The sequence below is a fragment of the Rhinoderma darwinii genome, chromosome 3 (genome assembly GCF_050947455.1).
Source record: "Rhinoderma darwinii isolate aRhiDar2 chromosome 3, aRhiDar2.hap1, whole genome shotgun sequence".
NCBI lineage: Eukaryota > Metazoa > Chordata > Amphibia > Anura > Rhinodermatidae > Rhinoderma > Rhinoderma darwinii.
This window is the reverse complement of record NC_134689.1, coordinates 126,713,049-126,728,417: the sequence shown is the minus strand read 5'-3', so window position 1 is coordinate 126,728,417 and position 15,369 is coordinate 126,713,049. Positions and strand designations below refer to the sequence as shown.

Below are 15,369 nucleotides of genomic sequence, written 5' to 3'. Positions count from 1 at the left end.
ACAGTAGTTCCACGGAGAGGCAGGGACTCCTAGCATCGTACATATGTATGATGCTAGGAGCCCGGCTCCCTGCACTGAGTTCGGTCCACTACTTGCGGCCGAAATACGTCCGTCAATTACGGACGTAATTAGTGTGTGTGCACATACCCCAAGTCTCCTGAAGACAAAACGACTCCCCCTCCCCCAGAGGCCATCTTAATTCAGATAGCCAGGTGCAGAGAAGTACAGGGCTGGGAGTGGCAGCAACAAGAGTGAAACAGTACAGCACAGATAGTGAGACACAGTACTGCAACTTCCCTGGCATTGATTAAAACCTGTTGGAGAAATATAACGCTAACAAGAGCATACCTGAAGAAATACTTATATTACATTGGTCTTCTGTGGAGGATATTTCAGTATCGTTGCAGCTTAGAATCAAACAGCGATTTTTCCCTTGTCACAATGGGGGGCACATCTAAAAGAAATACTAAAGCAAAGCCGTCTAAGCTCACAGAGTTTTTCCCCTCGTCCTCTTCTCAACAAGTGGTGGTGAACCGCCGAATATCCCTCTCTCCCTCGCTCCATCTTCTAGGGATGCATCTGTAGAACGCGACATGCAGGATGACATGGAATCTCAGCCTGTTTCTGAGCATATGATAAAACGTCTTCTGAATTCATTGAGAGACTCAATTCAATCAGATTTACGGCAAGTTATTGGAGACTTAAGAGTAGATATACAAGCTATTGCCTCGCGGACCGATCATGTGGAGCATAAATTGGAGGAATTCGTGAAATCTCATAACTCGCTCATAGATGCGAACTACAATCTGGAGGAAGAAGTTATGCGTTTATCTACCAAAGTTTTGGATCTAGAGGACAGATCCAGAAGAAATAATGTCCGTATTAGAGGTATACCTGAATCGGTCACACCAGATCTATTAGCGAAATTCCTCACGGACCTCATGGGAATTGTTTTACCGCAAAAATCCGCCCTGGATCTCACCATAGATAGGATTCACAGAATCCCTAAACCTAAACACATTGCCGCTCACCTTCCAAGAGATACAATTGCTCGAATCCACTTCTTTCATATTAAGGATGAATTTCTTAGAGGATTGAAGACCTCTCCTGACCGCTTTAAGGACATTACTTTATTCCCGGATTTGTCAGCGGCGACTATGCTACGCCGAAAAGAGTTTGCTGTGATGACAAAACTTCTGAGAGATAACGGCATATTGTACAAATGGGGATTCCCAGTAAAATTAATAATCACCAGGAATGGCACGCAACATGTCTGCCTCTCACCAACCTCGGCGAAAGACCTGTTGCTTTCTTGGGGTCTCATGTCGTCCCCGTCTTCAAATCCCCGTCTCAGGAATCCTTCTAAGCCGGAGATGATTTCGCCATTGTGGTCGGATGCAAGGAGTAAGCCGGAACGGAGACCGCCTGACTGAAAATTGGGGCTTCCAGGGTACGAACGGCACATCAAGGCTTTCGGAGTTCTCAGGTGGACGGTTCTTTTTCTGTCTACAGTTCTTAGGCTGAACTTTTGCCTCCATTTTTCTTTTCCCTGCAAGAGGGAATCTCCTGGTTGAAGTGAATGTGCTATATAGCATATTCATATTGGTTGTTTTTCCAAGTTTCCTTTTTTGGGATGTTCTATGTTGGTTCTCCAGTGCTATGCCATAACCATAATTACTTTTCTCTTATGTCTTAATGGGTCTTACAATACTTTCTGTTAATGCTCATGGCTTGAATTCTCCCTTCAAGAGATCTTTACTTTGGAAAGAAGCGTTCAAGTCCAAGGGAGATGTAATATGTGTGCAGGAGTCACATTTGTCCTCCAAAGACTGCCACCTATTTAAACATAAAAAATTTCCCCATGTGTACTATGCCTCTAACAGTGGAAAGAAGGCGGGGGTAATTATTGCGGTATAAGAGTCACTTGCTTTTAAATACATATCTGTTGTTTCTGATCCACAGGGTAGATTTATTATTTTAGTATGTGAAATTGATAACCTCTCATACAAGTTGGTATCTGTATATGCCCCTAATGTAAGACAACTTCCCTTCCTTAAAAAGGTACTGTCAAAAGCTAAATCAGTGCAGAAAGGTGGATTAATATTATGTGGGGATTTTAATATAGTGGTAAACAAGGATATAGATCGCTCTGGGGGAAATACTAGATTGTCTCAGGACTTGAGTTCCTGGGTGCAGGAGGAAGACTTACATGACGTATGGCGATACCAGCATGCTTCTGAAAGGGATTACACGTTCTATTCTTCCCCACATAAGGTGTACTCTAGGATTGACTATTTTCTGGTGGATAGAGAAGTTTTAACAAATTCGGTTACCTCTTCCCTTGGCCTGATAACTTGGTCAGATCATGCACCAATTACGCTTCAACTTTCAGAGCACTATATTACACCCCGGAGCTCTTCTTGGAGGTTAAACACATTCTTATTAAATTCCCCAGATCTCAAAGCCAAAATAGACTCGGCTTTGAAATAATTTTTTGAGATTAATGGCCCATCGGCCTCATCACCTGAACTCCTCTGGTGTACACATAAGGCGTTTGTAAGAGGCCTGTTTATTCAGGCTGCTGCTAAAGCAAAGAGGGCGAGAAATAAAGAATTTTAATTCCTTATCGACAACATACAGAAATTAGAGGCAAAATGAAACGTTTCTCCTTCTCCCACCTTACGAGACGATCTAAGACATTTTAGGGACAAACTGCGCAATCACCAACTTTTCCTATATGAGAAAACTTTAAAAAAACTCAAATGGAACTTTTATATCCAAGGTGACAAACCCAGTAAAATTCTAGCAAAGAGAGTAAAATAATACGTTGCTAAATCCAAAATTTCATGGTTGAACACATCAGAAGGGACAAAAGTGTATGATCCTCAGGAGATTACTGATACATTTGCGTCTTATTACAGTACCCTTTATAATCTCAAACAGGATAAACACCTTCCTGAGGTGTCCGAATCTGGGGTGAATGATTTTTTAAGATAAATTCAATTGCCTGCTCTATCGGAGGCCCAAATTAATCAATTAAATTGCCCTTTTACGGTCGAAGAAATTAAACTAACCATTCTGCGATCCAAACAGAATAAATCCCCGGGACCGGATGGGTTGCCAAATGAGTATTACCGAACTTTCTGCAGACTCGCTGATTCCATATATGCAAGCTACTTTTATGGGTATCGCGAATAAGCAGCCCCTCCCCCTGAGATGTTACAGGCCACGATAGTCACACTCCCTAAGCCGGGTAAATCCCCTGATTCCCCGGACAATTTTCGTCCAATATCCCTATTAAACTGCGACATTAAATTATATGCCAAAATATTGGCGCATAGATTGAATGAATGCTTACCATCCCTAATAGCGCTAGAACAAGTAGGGTTTGTCAAGTGCCGGCAAGCTTGTGACGGTACGCGCAGGATGTTAGATCTTATACAGATAGCCGGAGAATCTAAAAGTGCCTCCCTCTTTATTTCTCTAGATGCCAAAAAGGCATTTGACCGTGTTAACTGGCAATACCTGGAAGGCCCCTTAGACAAATTTGGTTTCCATTCATTTATAAAATCAGCCATACTTTCTCTATATTCCTCGCCATCGGCTAGGGTTCTGTCTTCCGGGATTCTTTCTAGATCTTTTAACATCACTAATGGGACTAGGCAGGGGTGCCCTCTATCCCCACTAATTTTTACCCTATGTATGGAACCATTTGCAGAAATGATTCGAAATTCTGAAAATATCTCAGGTATACGGGTGGGGGGAAGAGAACACAAAATCGGATTATATGCGGATGATGTTATTGTGACTTGTACTTCTCCCCTCCTATCTCTGACAGAACTACTCAGCATCATTTCTAAGTTTTCAGAAGTATCATATTATAAATTAAATGTCTCTAAGTCCATGAGGTTACCAATACATGTAGAGCCTCAATTGAAACACACTTTGTCCAACTTTAATATGGCATGGGCAGAATCAGGGTTGGTATACTTGGGGATAAAACTTTACTCCTCGCTGTCTCTGGTTCTGCAAGAAAATTACTCAGGGCTAATAGCAGATTTAAAATTGGAGTGTGAAAGACTGAATAAGTTCCAGTTATCCTGGATCGCTAGAGTCAATTTGGTTAAAATGTTATTGCTTCCCAAATACTTGTATTTTTGTAGGACTATTCCACTGTTAATACCTACTAGCATCACCTCTCAAATTCAACATATGTTTCTCCAGTTCATTTGGAATAATAAAAGAGCGAGGGTAGCAAAAACTTTATTGTATCAGAAGGTTAAGGAAGGGGGTTTGGGAGTCCCAGAGGTAACGGCATATAATGTAGCTGCCATCTTAGACCAGTTAGGTTCGTTATGGAACTCCACGGCTCGGTCACTTTGGGCCCAGTTGGAAAATGAGATGTTTCCCCGATCCTCCATATGTAATCTGATGGCCGCGACATATGTGGGGACAGATAGGTCTAAGGTGTTCTTGGTAACCACATCTGATGCACTGAAATTATGGAAATTAAAAGGTATGCGCAAATCGTTGGGTGTACCTATCTAATGAACATATACCATTGCAAGCATTTCAACCTTTAGTCTCACATGTATTTTTGCAGACATGGGAATCGCTAGGCCTAACAGCCCTCTCAGATTTATATGAGGGAAAACACTTGAAATCTTTTGAGCAGTTGGTAAGGGAATATGACGTAAATAAATCCATGTTTTACCAGTATCTCCAGATACGACATATGATACAAACAATTGCCATCCCAGCTCAACCTATAAATCTTTCCCCATATCACAAATTCCTGTTTAAATGGCAAGGTCACAGTAAGGGTTTAGCTTGTAGCTACGATCTAATTTTGAAAAAACAGTCCTCGGGGAAGACAGAACATATATTACGATGGGAACGGGAGATGGGGGTCTACGTTTTCCATGGCACAATGGCTGAAGGCCTCTAGTTGGATTACTCGTCATTCCAAATGTGTTAACCACATTGAACTCACCCGTAAAATTCACATGAGATGGTACCTAACACCTTCCAGATGTGCACATATATTTCAAAGCAGTTCCGATGGCTGCTGGAGAGGATGTGGTTGCCTGGGATCCACCTTGCATATGTGGTGGTCCTGTCCCAAGGTGGGGAAAATGTGGAGGGAGGTATTTCGCCTCATACTAGAAATTACAGGAGAATCTATGCAGTGCTGTCCGGAATTGGCTATTCTAGACATTGGTTTGGAAGACATAATGGCAGAGCATCGGGTAATAGTACACCATGTTTTCATTGCTGCTAGAATGGCAATTGCCAAGTCCTGGAAATCAACTATTTCCCCTTCTTTATCGGAAGTGATAGGCAGGGTAAATGTAGCATGTCACCATGAATCCATGCTATTACAATCTCCCTCTTGTTATGCCAAGAATTCACGTTATTGGGAGCTTTGGGTAAATTCGAAGTATTACACTTAAGTGAAGAAATTTATCTGGTAACATGACATAATTAGTATTAACATTGGATTGAAAATGGCATAGCAAAGTTGTCTGTTGTTTCTTGTTTATGTTTATGTATATCCTTCAATGACATATCACATGTATGTATTATTGTATGCAGGTCCATGTTCTAGGACCAAGGATGGTTTATACGGTTTGAAAAATTTTTTAAAAATATTTAAATAAAAATTTATTGATTTAAGAAACTCATTAGCATAAAGTGAAAAATCGCTCATAAAGTGGTTTAAAATAGATTGTTTTTCTAAATAAAAAGCATTACTGTCACCTACATTATAGCGCCGATCTTCTTATGTAGGAGATAGGGCACTTATAATGTGGTGACAGAGCCTCTTTAACGACACATACACAGATGGAATACAGCAGCACAGTGCATAGGACAAAATGAACGGGAGCCGTTCATATTGAATCTGCCTTCCGGCTCTGTACAGCCGCATTATGAAGACCGGCTACACTTCAGGAAAGGCGTGTGTGTCTCTGTCTGTCCCTCTCTCACACAGACCCCTGCCCTCGTGATCCCACGGAACCCCCCCTCCCCCACACAGGCTGTAACGGTGTGTGTGTCTGTATGTAGCAGAGCTGAGTGTGTGTAGAAGTGCTGAGTGTGTGGCTGTATGTAGCAGAGCTGAGTGTGTGGCTGTATGTAGCAGAGCTGAGTGTGTGGCTGTATGTAGCAGAGCTGAGTGTGTGGCTGTATGTAGCAGAGCTGAGTGTGTGGCTGTATGTAGCAGAGCTGAGTGTGTGGCTGTATGTAGCAGAGCTGAGTGTGTGGCTGTATGTAGCAGAGCTGAGTGTGTGGCTGTATGTAGCAGAGCTGAGTGTGTGGCTGTATGTAGCAGAGCTGAGTGTGTGGCTGTATGTAGCAGAGCTGAGTGTGTGGCTGTATGTAGCAGAGCTGAGTGTGTACGCTCGTGCAGTAGAGCTGTGTGTAGTGTGTCCTATTTTTGTGCAGCGGAGTATGCACGGACGTTGCTGATCCTTCATAGCCGCTTATCAGCTGTTTTGAAGAATCAGCGGCGAGCACACCCCCCCCCACACACACACAAATCCCCCTAAACATGCAAAATTAAGCGTAATCAAACGTTTTTTTTGATGCGGTTTTTGGCACGTAAAATGCGCCAAAAAAAATGTGTCAAATACACGCCATGGGAGCCTGTCAACTGAAAAGTCATTCACTTCACTTTCATCATTCTAAGGGTATGTTCATACACAGTGTTTTCAGCCGTTTTTCGGGCCGTAAACGTCCCGAAAAACGTCTGAAAAATCGGAAGCAGAAAACCTACAAACATCTCCCCATTGGTTTCAATGGAAAATACGGCGATTTGTTCTGACGGGCATTTTTTTACAGGGCCGTTTTCCAAAAACAGCACGTAAAATTACGCCCGCCAAAAAGAAGTGCATATCACTTCTTGGGACGTTTTTGGAGCCGTTTTTCATTGACTCTATAGAAAAACCGCTCCAAAAACGGCCGTAAAAAACGCCGCCAAAAATGCGAGTTTGATTAAAAAATGGCTGAAAATCAGAAGCTATTTTCCCTTTGTTTAGTAAGCGTGTGAACAGAGCCTCAGCCTTTTGGTGGGTCCTATATGTACAATCACACCCTAAATGGCAGCCGGACACTGCTTAGCAATTTGAAGACACCTTTTCCCGGCTTGTAGGAGGGGAGGGGGGGGGGGGGTGAGATTCCATCCCACATTTACGGCAGCTGTGAGAGTCAGGTTGCTTTGCCTTATTCACCTTGCTGTAATTCTGGGAAGTGCTCCCTCTGGTGGCCAACATAGGAAAACATGTCAAATTATTATTCAAGTTTTAATACTTTCCACCACGCGGAAGAAAAATAAAATACAGCAAAAAACTAAAAATATAATAGAAATAGGTAACTTACTTTAATAAAAAAAACGTTTAATTCGCGACACATTCCCTTTAAGGCGCTCAGGTAACTTTACAGGCGCCAACGACGCCTCTATAGGTGTTTTCGGAACCTCTGTCTGTCCCTACCCGAACTGTAGTGTAAAATCAGCTTTGCTACAGTCAAAAACTATAACGATTATCAATAGAATTTCTAATAGATTTCTGATGGATGGAAAAGATTTCTGCCAGTCAAAAAATTAATTTTCATCCACTGATGATCACGATAAACGATCGTTTCCAACCAGTTCCACTAAAAAAAAAAGTAAATGTTTAAGTAATTGTGATTATTGATCAGGGTTAGGCGTGTTCACACGCTGCGGTCAATTTGCTGCGATTTTTGCATAATTGTGGCAAAATGTAGCGGTTTTGCAGATTTTTTTTTTATATGACATGACATCAACTCCTCACATCTTACAAGTTTTTTGCATTAGGGATATGCTTGAGTACGCATTTTAGCCACAAAGCTGAATTTTCATGCAATTTTTACTTATAACCACTGTTTGATGCAAAGTTGTGTGAAGGTGGTTTGTTGTATAAGTTATTAAGTTGTATTCTTATGCACGGTATGCTGTGCTCTTAAAAAAAAAAAAATAGATTTTGTGGATGACTAGCAAATATTGCATGGTCTGTGTTTCAGCGTTTTTGAGAGCACAAGCTCTTGTTGATGTAGATGTAAATGGTATATATGAATTTTTAACACCTTGGTCTATTATTTTTACATTGTTTTTGTGTGTAAACCTCTGCTTGTGTGTGAGTTTTAGGTGCCAATTTTATAATCTTTTTTTTTTTTTCTTTATTCCTGTTTGCCACAACGTTATGTGAAGTTAGACATGGCTGTCAACAGCCCGTCAAGACAATTGCAAACGTCAGGTTTTCTGCTTTCAGGAAATATATAGGATTTAGGGGTGCACTCACTTTTTAAGGTGTGATATCCTTGCATTTAATAGGTTGTTACTTATTTAAAATTTCCATCTCAAAGCCGGATTTGAAGAAGATACGTACATGAAGACTTAGGCATAGGTTGTGTCAAAGATATTTTAATATTACTTCATTATATGAACCTAAAATCGCTCTGTACAGTTGTAACTTTAAAGAGGCTCTGTCACCAGATTTTGCAACCCCTATCTGCTATTGCAGCAGATAGGCGCTGCAATGTAGATTACAGTAACGTTTTTATTTTAAAAAAACGAGCATTTTTGGCCAAGTTATGACCATTTTTGTAGTTATGCAAATGAGGCTTGCAAAAGTCCAAGAGGGTGTGTTTAAAAGTAAAAGTCCAAGTGGGTGTGTATTATGTGCGTACATCGGGGCGTTTTTAATACTTTCACTAGCTGGGCGCTGTGAAGAGAAGTAACATCCTCTTCTCTTCAGAACGCCCAGCTTCTGACAGTGCAGATCTGTGACGTCACTCACAGGTCCTGCATCGTGACGGCCACATCGGCACCAGAGGCTACAGTTGATTCTGCAGCAGCATCAGCGTTTGCAGGTAAGATTGACTTACCTGCAAATGCTGATGCTGCTGCAGAATCAACTGTAGCCTCTGGTGCCGATGTGGCCGTCACGATGCAGGACCTGTGAGTGACGTCACAGATCTGCACTGTCAGAAGCTGGGCGTTCTGAAGAGAAGAGGATGTTACTTCTCTTCACAGCGCCCAGCTAGTGAAAGTATTAAAAACGCCCCGATGTACGCACATAATACACACCCACTTGGACTTTTACTTTTAAACACACCCACTTGGACTTTTGCAAGCCTCATTTGCATAACTACAAAAATGGTCATAACTTGGCCAAAAATGCTCGTTTTTTTAAAATAAAAACGTTACTGTAATCTACATTGCAGCGCCTATCTGCTGCAATAGCAGATAGGGGTTGCAAAATCTGGTGACAGAGCCTCTTTAAAATAGCCTACAGAACAGAATGGGTATTCTACAGGGTGGGCCATTTATATGGATACACCTAAATAAAATGGGAATGGCTGGTGATATTAACTTCCTGTTTGTGGCACATTAGTATATGGGAGGGGGGAAACTTTTCAAGCTGGGTGTTGACCATGGCGGCCATTTTGAAGTCGGCCATTTTGTATCCAACTTTAGTTTTTTCAATGGGAAGAGGGTCATGTGACACATCAAACTTATCGAGAATTTCACAAGAAAAACAATGGTGTGCTTGGTTTTAACGTTACTTTATTCTTTCATGAGTTATTTACAAGTTTCTGACCACTTATAAAATGTGTTCAAAGTGCTGCCCATTGTGTTGGATTGTCAATGTAACCCTCTTCTCCCACTCTTCACACACTGATAGCAACACCGCAGAAGAAATGCTTCCCAATCTGACCCCCTTAGACTTTTATCTTTGGGGTCATATCTAGGCAATTGTCTATGCTGTGAAGATACGAGATGTGCAGCAACTAAAACTACGGATACTGGAAGCCTGTGCTAGCATTTCTTCTGCGGTGTTGCTATCAGTGTGTGAAGAGTGGGAGAAGAGGGTTGCATTGACAACACCCAGCTTGAAAAGTTTCCCCCCTCCCATATACTAATGTGCCACAAACAGGAAGTTAATATCACCAACCATTCCCATTTTATTTAGGTGTATCCATATAAATGGGCCACCCTGTATTTCTAAGACTTAGGCCCCATGCACACGACCGTAAAAAACCTCAGTTTTTGCGGACCGCAAAAACGGAGCCATTCACTTTCATTGAACGCTGACACCTTTCCATAGCACTACGGAAGGGTGTCCGTGCCGTGGAAATGTTCCGGGAATTATGGAACATGTCCGTTCTTTTGCATTTTGCGGGCCGTGCTCCCATACTTTGTATGTGAGCACGGCCCGAAAATGCGGCTGTCAGTCGGCGGCGGGCCGTGATTGCGGGCACGGTCGTGTGCATGGGGCCTTATGGTATTTGACCCAATGACCTTTATATTCCATTGGGCTAAAGATACATACTGAGGCTAAGAGGAGCTTGGACGATTCTGTATTATACCATACGTGGAATGTATAAGTGTCAGTATGAGGGTAATGCCTACTCTCGTATTATCATAAATAACGTACCGTCCTGCCCCTCATGGTAGAGGCTTAGTTTGAACACCGACGCTGCGTGTCCTCGTATCTCTGGCCGGCCTCTCTCAAACCTCCAGAGAGAGAATATTAATTAATTTGGAACACAGACAATTGCAGATAATGTCTGGTAAGGGACAAAGTCAATTCTGCAACATTTCTTTGTATGAACTCTGCACTTATTGATCGTTTATTTTTAGGATGTGTGGTGCGTCTTACTTTCTACTTGGGTCACACTTCTAGCCACAAATATAAATTTGTACACATTTTTTATGACAAATTGCACTTTGACACAAAATTGAATGTATAAAATGCTGCGTGGCATTGTGACAATGTTCTAGGGGTCTACTTTCAGAAAATATATAGGTAAGGGGGTTTAGTTTAATCTTTTTTTTTTTTAATTTAGGTTTTATTTGTACATCTCAAAAGTGAGAAAATTGCCCTGGCTACCAGAAGGGCAAAATGTCAAAAACACCTGACAGCGAAAGGGTTAAAGCAGGGATGCACAATTTGCGTCCGACAACGCTGTTATGTGCAACCCGTGGCTATGGAGACATACCTATAGCTGATGGCTTGCTTATGGAAACAGATAAAGCAAGTGATCTGCTGTGTCCCCATGGCTGTCACTCCTGAGTGATGTGTTGGACTAGGGGAAGCAGACAGATAAGACACTTGGAATTTTAAGTATTATATAAGTGATCAACTGATCGCAGCTTATAGTTCCTTAGTGGGACTAATAGAAAAAAAGTTCAATAAAGCACAATTCATTAAGAAAAAAAAAAAAAAGTGTATCAATAAGTTCTATGTATCTCAACACGGTGCCAGTAAGGCCCTGTTCACAGTTTTTTTTTACACGGTTTTTGATCGGGAAACTGCGACTTTAAAATGCGCCTTGAAAACGCCTCCCATTGATTTCAAAGGGAGGCGTGGTCATTTTTTTCCCGCGACCGATAAAACCGTCTCGCGGGAATAAGAAGCGGTATGCCCTATATTCGAGTGTTTACGTCTCTGACCTCCCATTGACATCAATGGGAGACAGAGAAAGCGTTTTTCGCGGCGCTCAATGGCCGCGGGCGAAAAACGCGGCAAACAGATCAAAATCTGCCTCAAAATTCCAGACACAATTTTGAGGCAGAATTTTCTGCCTGCAAAAAAACTCAGTGTGAACAGCGCCTAAACTCTACAACTCGTCCTAAAAAAAACAAGTCATCAAAACATCAATGAGAAAACAAAACAACTCTTGTAATGCAGGGACATAAATACATTATTCCCATAAAACATGCTTTTATTTGTACTTTATATATTTAATATTGCTGCAACAGTTTTCAGTATACTGCACATGAATTATATTAAGAAATAATGCCACTTTGCACCTACCTTAAATCGACAAGAAGCGACGACTACATAGTTGTTGCCACCATAGGCGATTAAGGACTCAACACCCCCAGAATCAAAAGGATTAAATTCCACCACATGTACAAAGTCTTCACAGTCCACTGTGTATGTGGCATTTCTAGAGGAGTCTTGTTTCATTCTCTGCTGCATTACTTTCAAACTGAAATAGCAAAGATTTTTTTTAATCAAAACAGTATAAGTATATATATATATATATATATATATATATATAGTACAGCATACATTTTTCATCCTTAGGCTGGATTCACACGAGCATGTTACGTCCGTAATGGACGGAACGTATTTCGGCCGCAAGTCCCGGACCGAACACACTGCAGGGAGCCGGGCTCCTAGCATCATAGTTATGTACGATGCTAGGAGTCCCTGCCTCTCCGTGGAACTACTGTCCAGTACTGAAAACATGATTACAGTACGGGACAGTTGTCCGGCAGCGAGGCAGGGACTCTTAGCGTCGTACATAACTATGATGCTAGGAGCCCGGCTCCCTGCAGTGTGTTCCGTCCGGGACTTGCGGCCGAAATATGTCCGTCCATTACGGACGTAACATGCTCGTGTGAATCCAGACTTACTCATAAAACAAAGAGCCTAGAAGATCAACACTGATTATACATGAACTGTATTGATAGCGAGAGTTCACCAGTCTCAAGAAACTACAGTATTTCCTATTTTACCTCTTCCGATTTTCAGAATTTCATCTTTAAAGAGGCCCTGTCACCACATTATAAGTGCCAAGTTATGAACAATTTTAGATTTATGCTAATTCGTTTCTTAATAGACAACTGGGCGTTTTTAACTTTTTACCAAGTGGGCGTTGTAAAGAGAAGTGTATGACACTGACCAATCAGCGTAATACACTTCTCTCCATTCATTTTTAGCAGTACTCACAGCACAGCGTGATCTCGCAAGATCATGCTGTGCTGTCACATACTCCCACATTAACTTTACCAAAGTGTCTTGAGAGTGAATAGACATTGCCTCAGCCAGGATGTGATGTCTGTTCACACTCCCGACACTTCGGTAAAGTTTCTGTGGGACTTACTCACAGCACAGCGTGATATCGCGAGATCACGCTGTGCTGTAAGTTCCACAACTATTGTTTTAACGGACTGCGTGAACGGCCCATGAAAAAAATAGGACATGCCCTATATTTGTCCGTTTTTACGAATCCCTCAATAAACTCAAGTCAACGAGGGATCTGTGAAATCGGGTCCCGCATGGATGCAAATCAGCCGTGAAAAACTGCAGTTTTTCATGGCTGATTTGACACACATTCGTGTGAATTAGCCCTTATTCACACGACAGGGTTTCCCGTCCGGGTGACGGCCGTTCATAAATCGGCCGTCACCCGGCTGCATTAGGAACAATAGACCCCTAATGGGGCCACCACACGACCGATTTTTTGACGGCCCGGGAAACCTGGCCGTCAAAAAATGGGACATGCCCTATTTTCGGCCGTTAACCCGGCCCCCATAGAAGTCTATGGGGCCGGGTAATACACGGCCATCACCGGAATGTGTCCCGAGTGATGGCCATGTATTCCGTCGCTCGTGCTCTCTCTCCTCCTCCTCACAGTGCAGAGTGCATGTGAGGAGGAGGGTCTTTTTTTGCTCCCTGTAGGAGTCGGAATCCCCAATCCCCGGCCGGGGATTGGGGATTCCGCTACAGTAGAAGTGCGTGACTACACTGTCAATATATGGACACAGGGATGTCACTCACTTCTGCAGCGGAATCCACAACTCTATGGCCGGGGATTCCGCTACAGGAGAAGTGAGTGACTACACTGTCCATATATGGACACAGCGATGTCACTCACTTCTGCAGCGGAATCCCCGATTCTATGGCCGGGGATTCCACTACAGGAGAAGTGAGTGACTACACTGTCCATATATGGACACAGTGACGTCACTCACTTCTGAAGCGGAATTCCCGACCTGTGGCAGGGAATTCCTCTCCAGGAGAAGTCAGTGACTACACGGTCCATATATGGACATTGAAGTCAGTGACTTCTCCTGGAATGTGGGAGGGGGGGATGGGTACAACCTACAGGGGGCTGTGTGGCATCACCTACAGGGGGCTTGGTGGCATCACCTACAGGGGGCTTGGTGGCATCACCTACAGGGGGCTTGGTGGCATCACCTACAGGGGGCTTGGTGGCATCACCAACAGGGGGCTTGGTGGCATCACCAACAGGGGGCAGGTTGGCATTACCTACAAGGGGCAGGGTGGCATTACCTACAAGGGGCAGGGTGGCATTACCTACAAGGGGCAGGGTGGCATTACCTACAAGGGGCAGGGTGGCATTACCAACAGGGGGCTGGGTGGCATTACCTACAGGGGGCTGGGTGGCATTACCTACAAAGGGCTGTGTGTGTCAACAAAGTTAAATTAAATTAGGCCTCATTCACACGACAGGTTTTCCCGGCCGGGTGCCAGCCGTTCATAAATCGGCCGGCACCCGGCTGCATTAGGAATAATAGACCCCTAATGGGGCTATTCACACGACCGATTTTTTGACGGCCGGGAAAACCGGCCGTCAAAAAATAGGACATGCTCTATTTTCGGCCGGGTACCCGGCCCCCATAGAAGTCTATGGGGCCGGGTAATACACGGCCATCACCGGAATGTGTCCCGAGTGATGGCCGGGTTTTCCGTGGCTTGCGCTCTATCTCCTCCTCCTCACAGCGCAGAGTGCATGTGAGGAGGAGGAGTTGATGCCATTCGGACGAATGGCTGTACGTTGTACACTGTGTGGCAGGGCATGGGTGTACAGCAGGTGGGGGGAGCGCTGTGCTGGCTCCCTTCCCCCGCTTGTTTTAAAAGCACCCTGGCCCGGCGACACCTTCCATGGCGCCGCTAGCAGCTGCTGCTACTACTGTAGCGACGCCACTATAGCAGAGCAGGGAGGTATCTCCCCGCTCTGCTATGTGCTAGCCCCACTTTAGCTCCTTGAAGGAGCGGAATCCCCGTGTTTTCGGGGATTCCGCTCCTGGACAGAGCGCTTGATGTCTCTGTCAATATCTGGGCAGTGACATCAGGGGAAACTCCTGAAGCGGAATCCCCGAACACATGGGGATTCCCCTTCAGGAGTTGCCGCTGATGTCACTGTCCAGATCTGCCCAGCCCGGATGCAAAACTTTATGCAAACCGGCCGGGCAAAATGGGCGATTTTACCGGCCGATACTCGGGCTCGGGCGGGACCCGGTCGTGTGAATCCTGCCTTAATCCGATTTTAACCTCTTAGTGACCACCAATACGTCTTTTCACGTGAGTCACTAATGGGCTTTAGGCTAGGCTGACGCCTTTTCACGTCAGCCTAGTCTAAGTCCTGCACGGGTCTCCCGTGCAGGCAGGAGCCGGGGCTCTGCTGTCTGATGACAGCTGAGCTCCTGCTCCAACGCCCGCGATCGAAGTTTACTTCGATCGCGGCCGTTTAACCCGTTAAATGCCGCGGTCAATAGCGACCGCGGCATTTAACTTGGTTTACAAAGGG

General features: G+C 43.8%; 1 protein-coding gene across 3 annotated transcripts in view; it reads right to left on the bottom strand.

Annotated features, from left to right (window-relative positions):
• Positions 1-15,369, bottom strand: part of NUP37 (nucleoporin 37) — a 58,585-nt gene that overhangs the window by 40,248 nt on the left and 2,968 nt on the right. For all 3 annotated transcript variants that reach the window (XM_075856685.1, XM_075856683.1, XM_075856684.1), the window contains exon 2: positions 11,841-12,018. In XM_075856685.1, coding sequence (XP_075712800.1) covers positions 11,841-12,008 — 168 coding nt within the window. In that variant the 5' untranslated portion in view covers positions 12,009-12,018. The remainder of the gene's footprint in view (positions 1-11,840; positions 12,019-15,369) is intronic.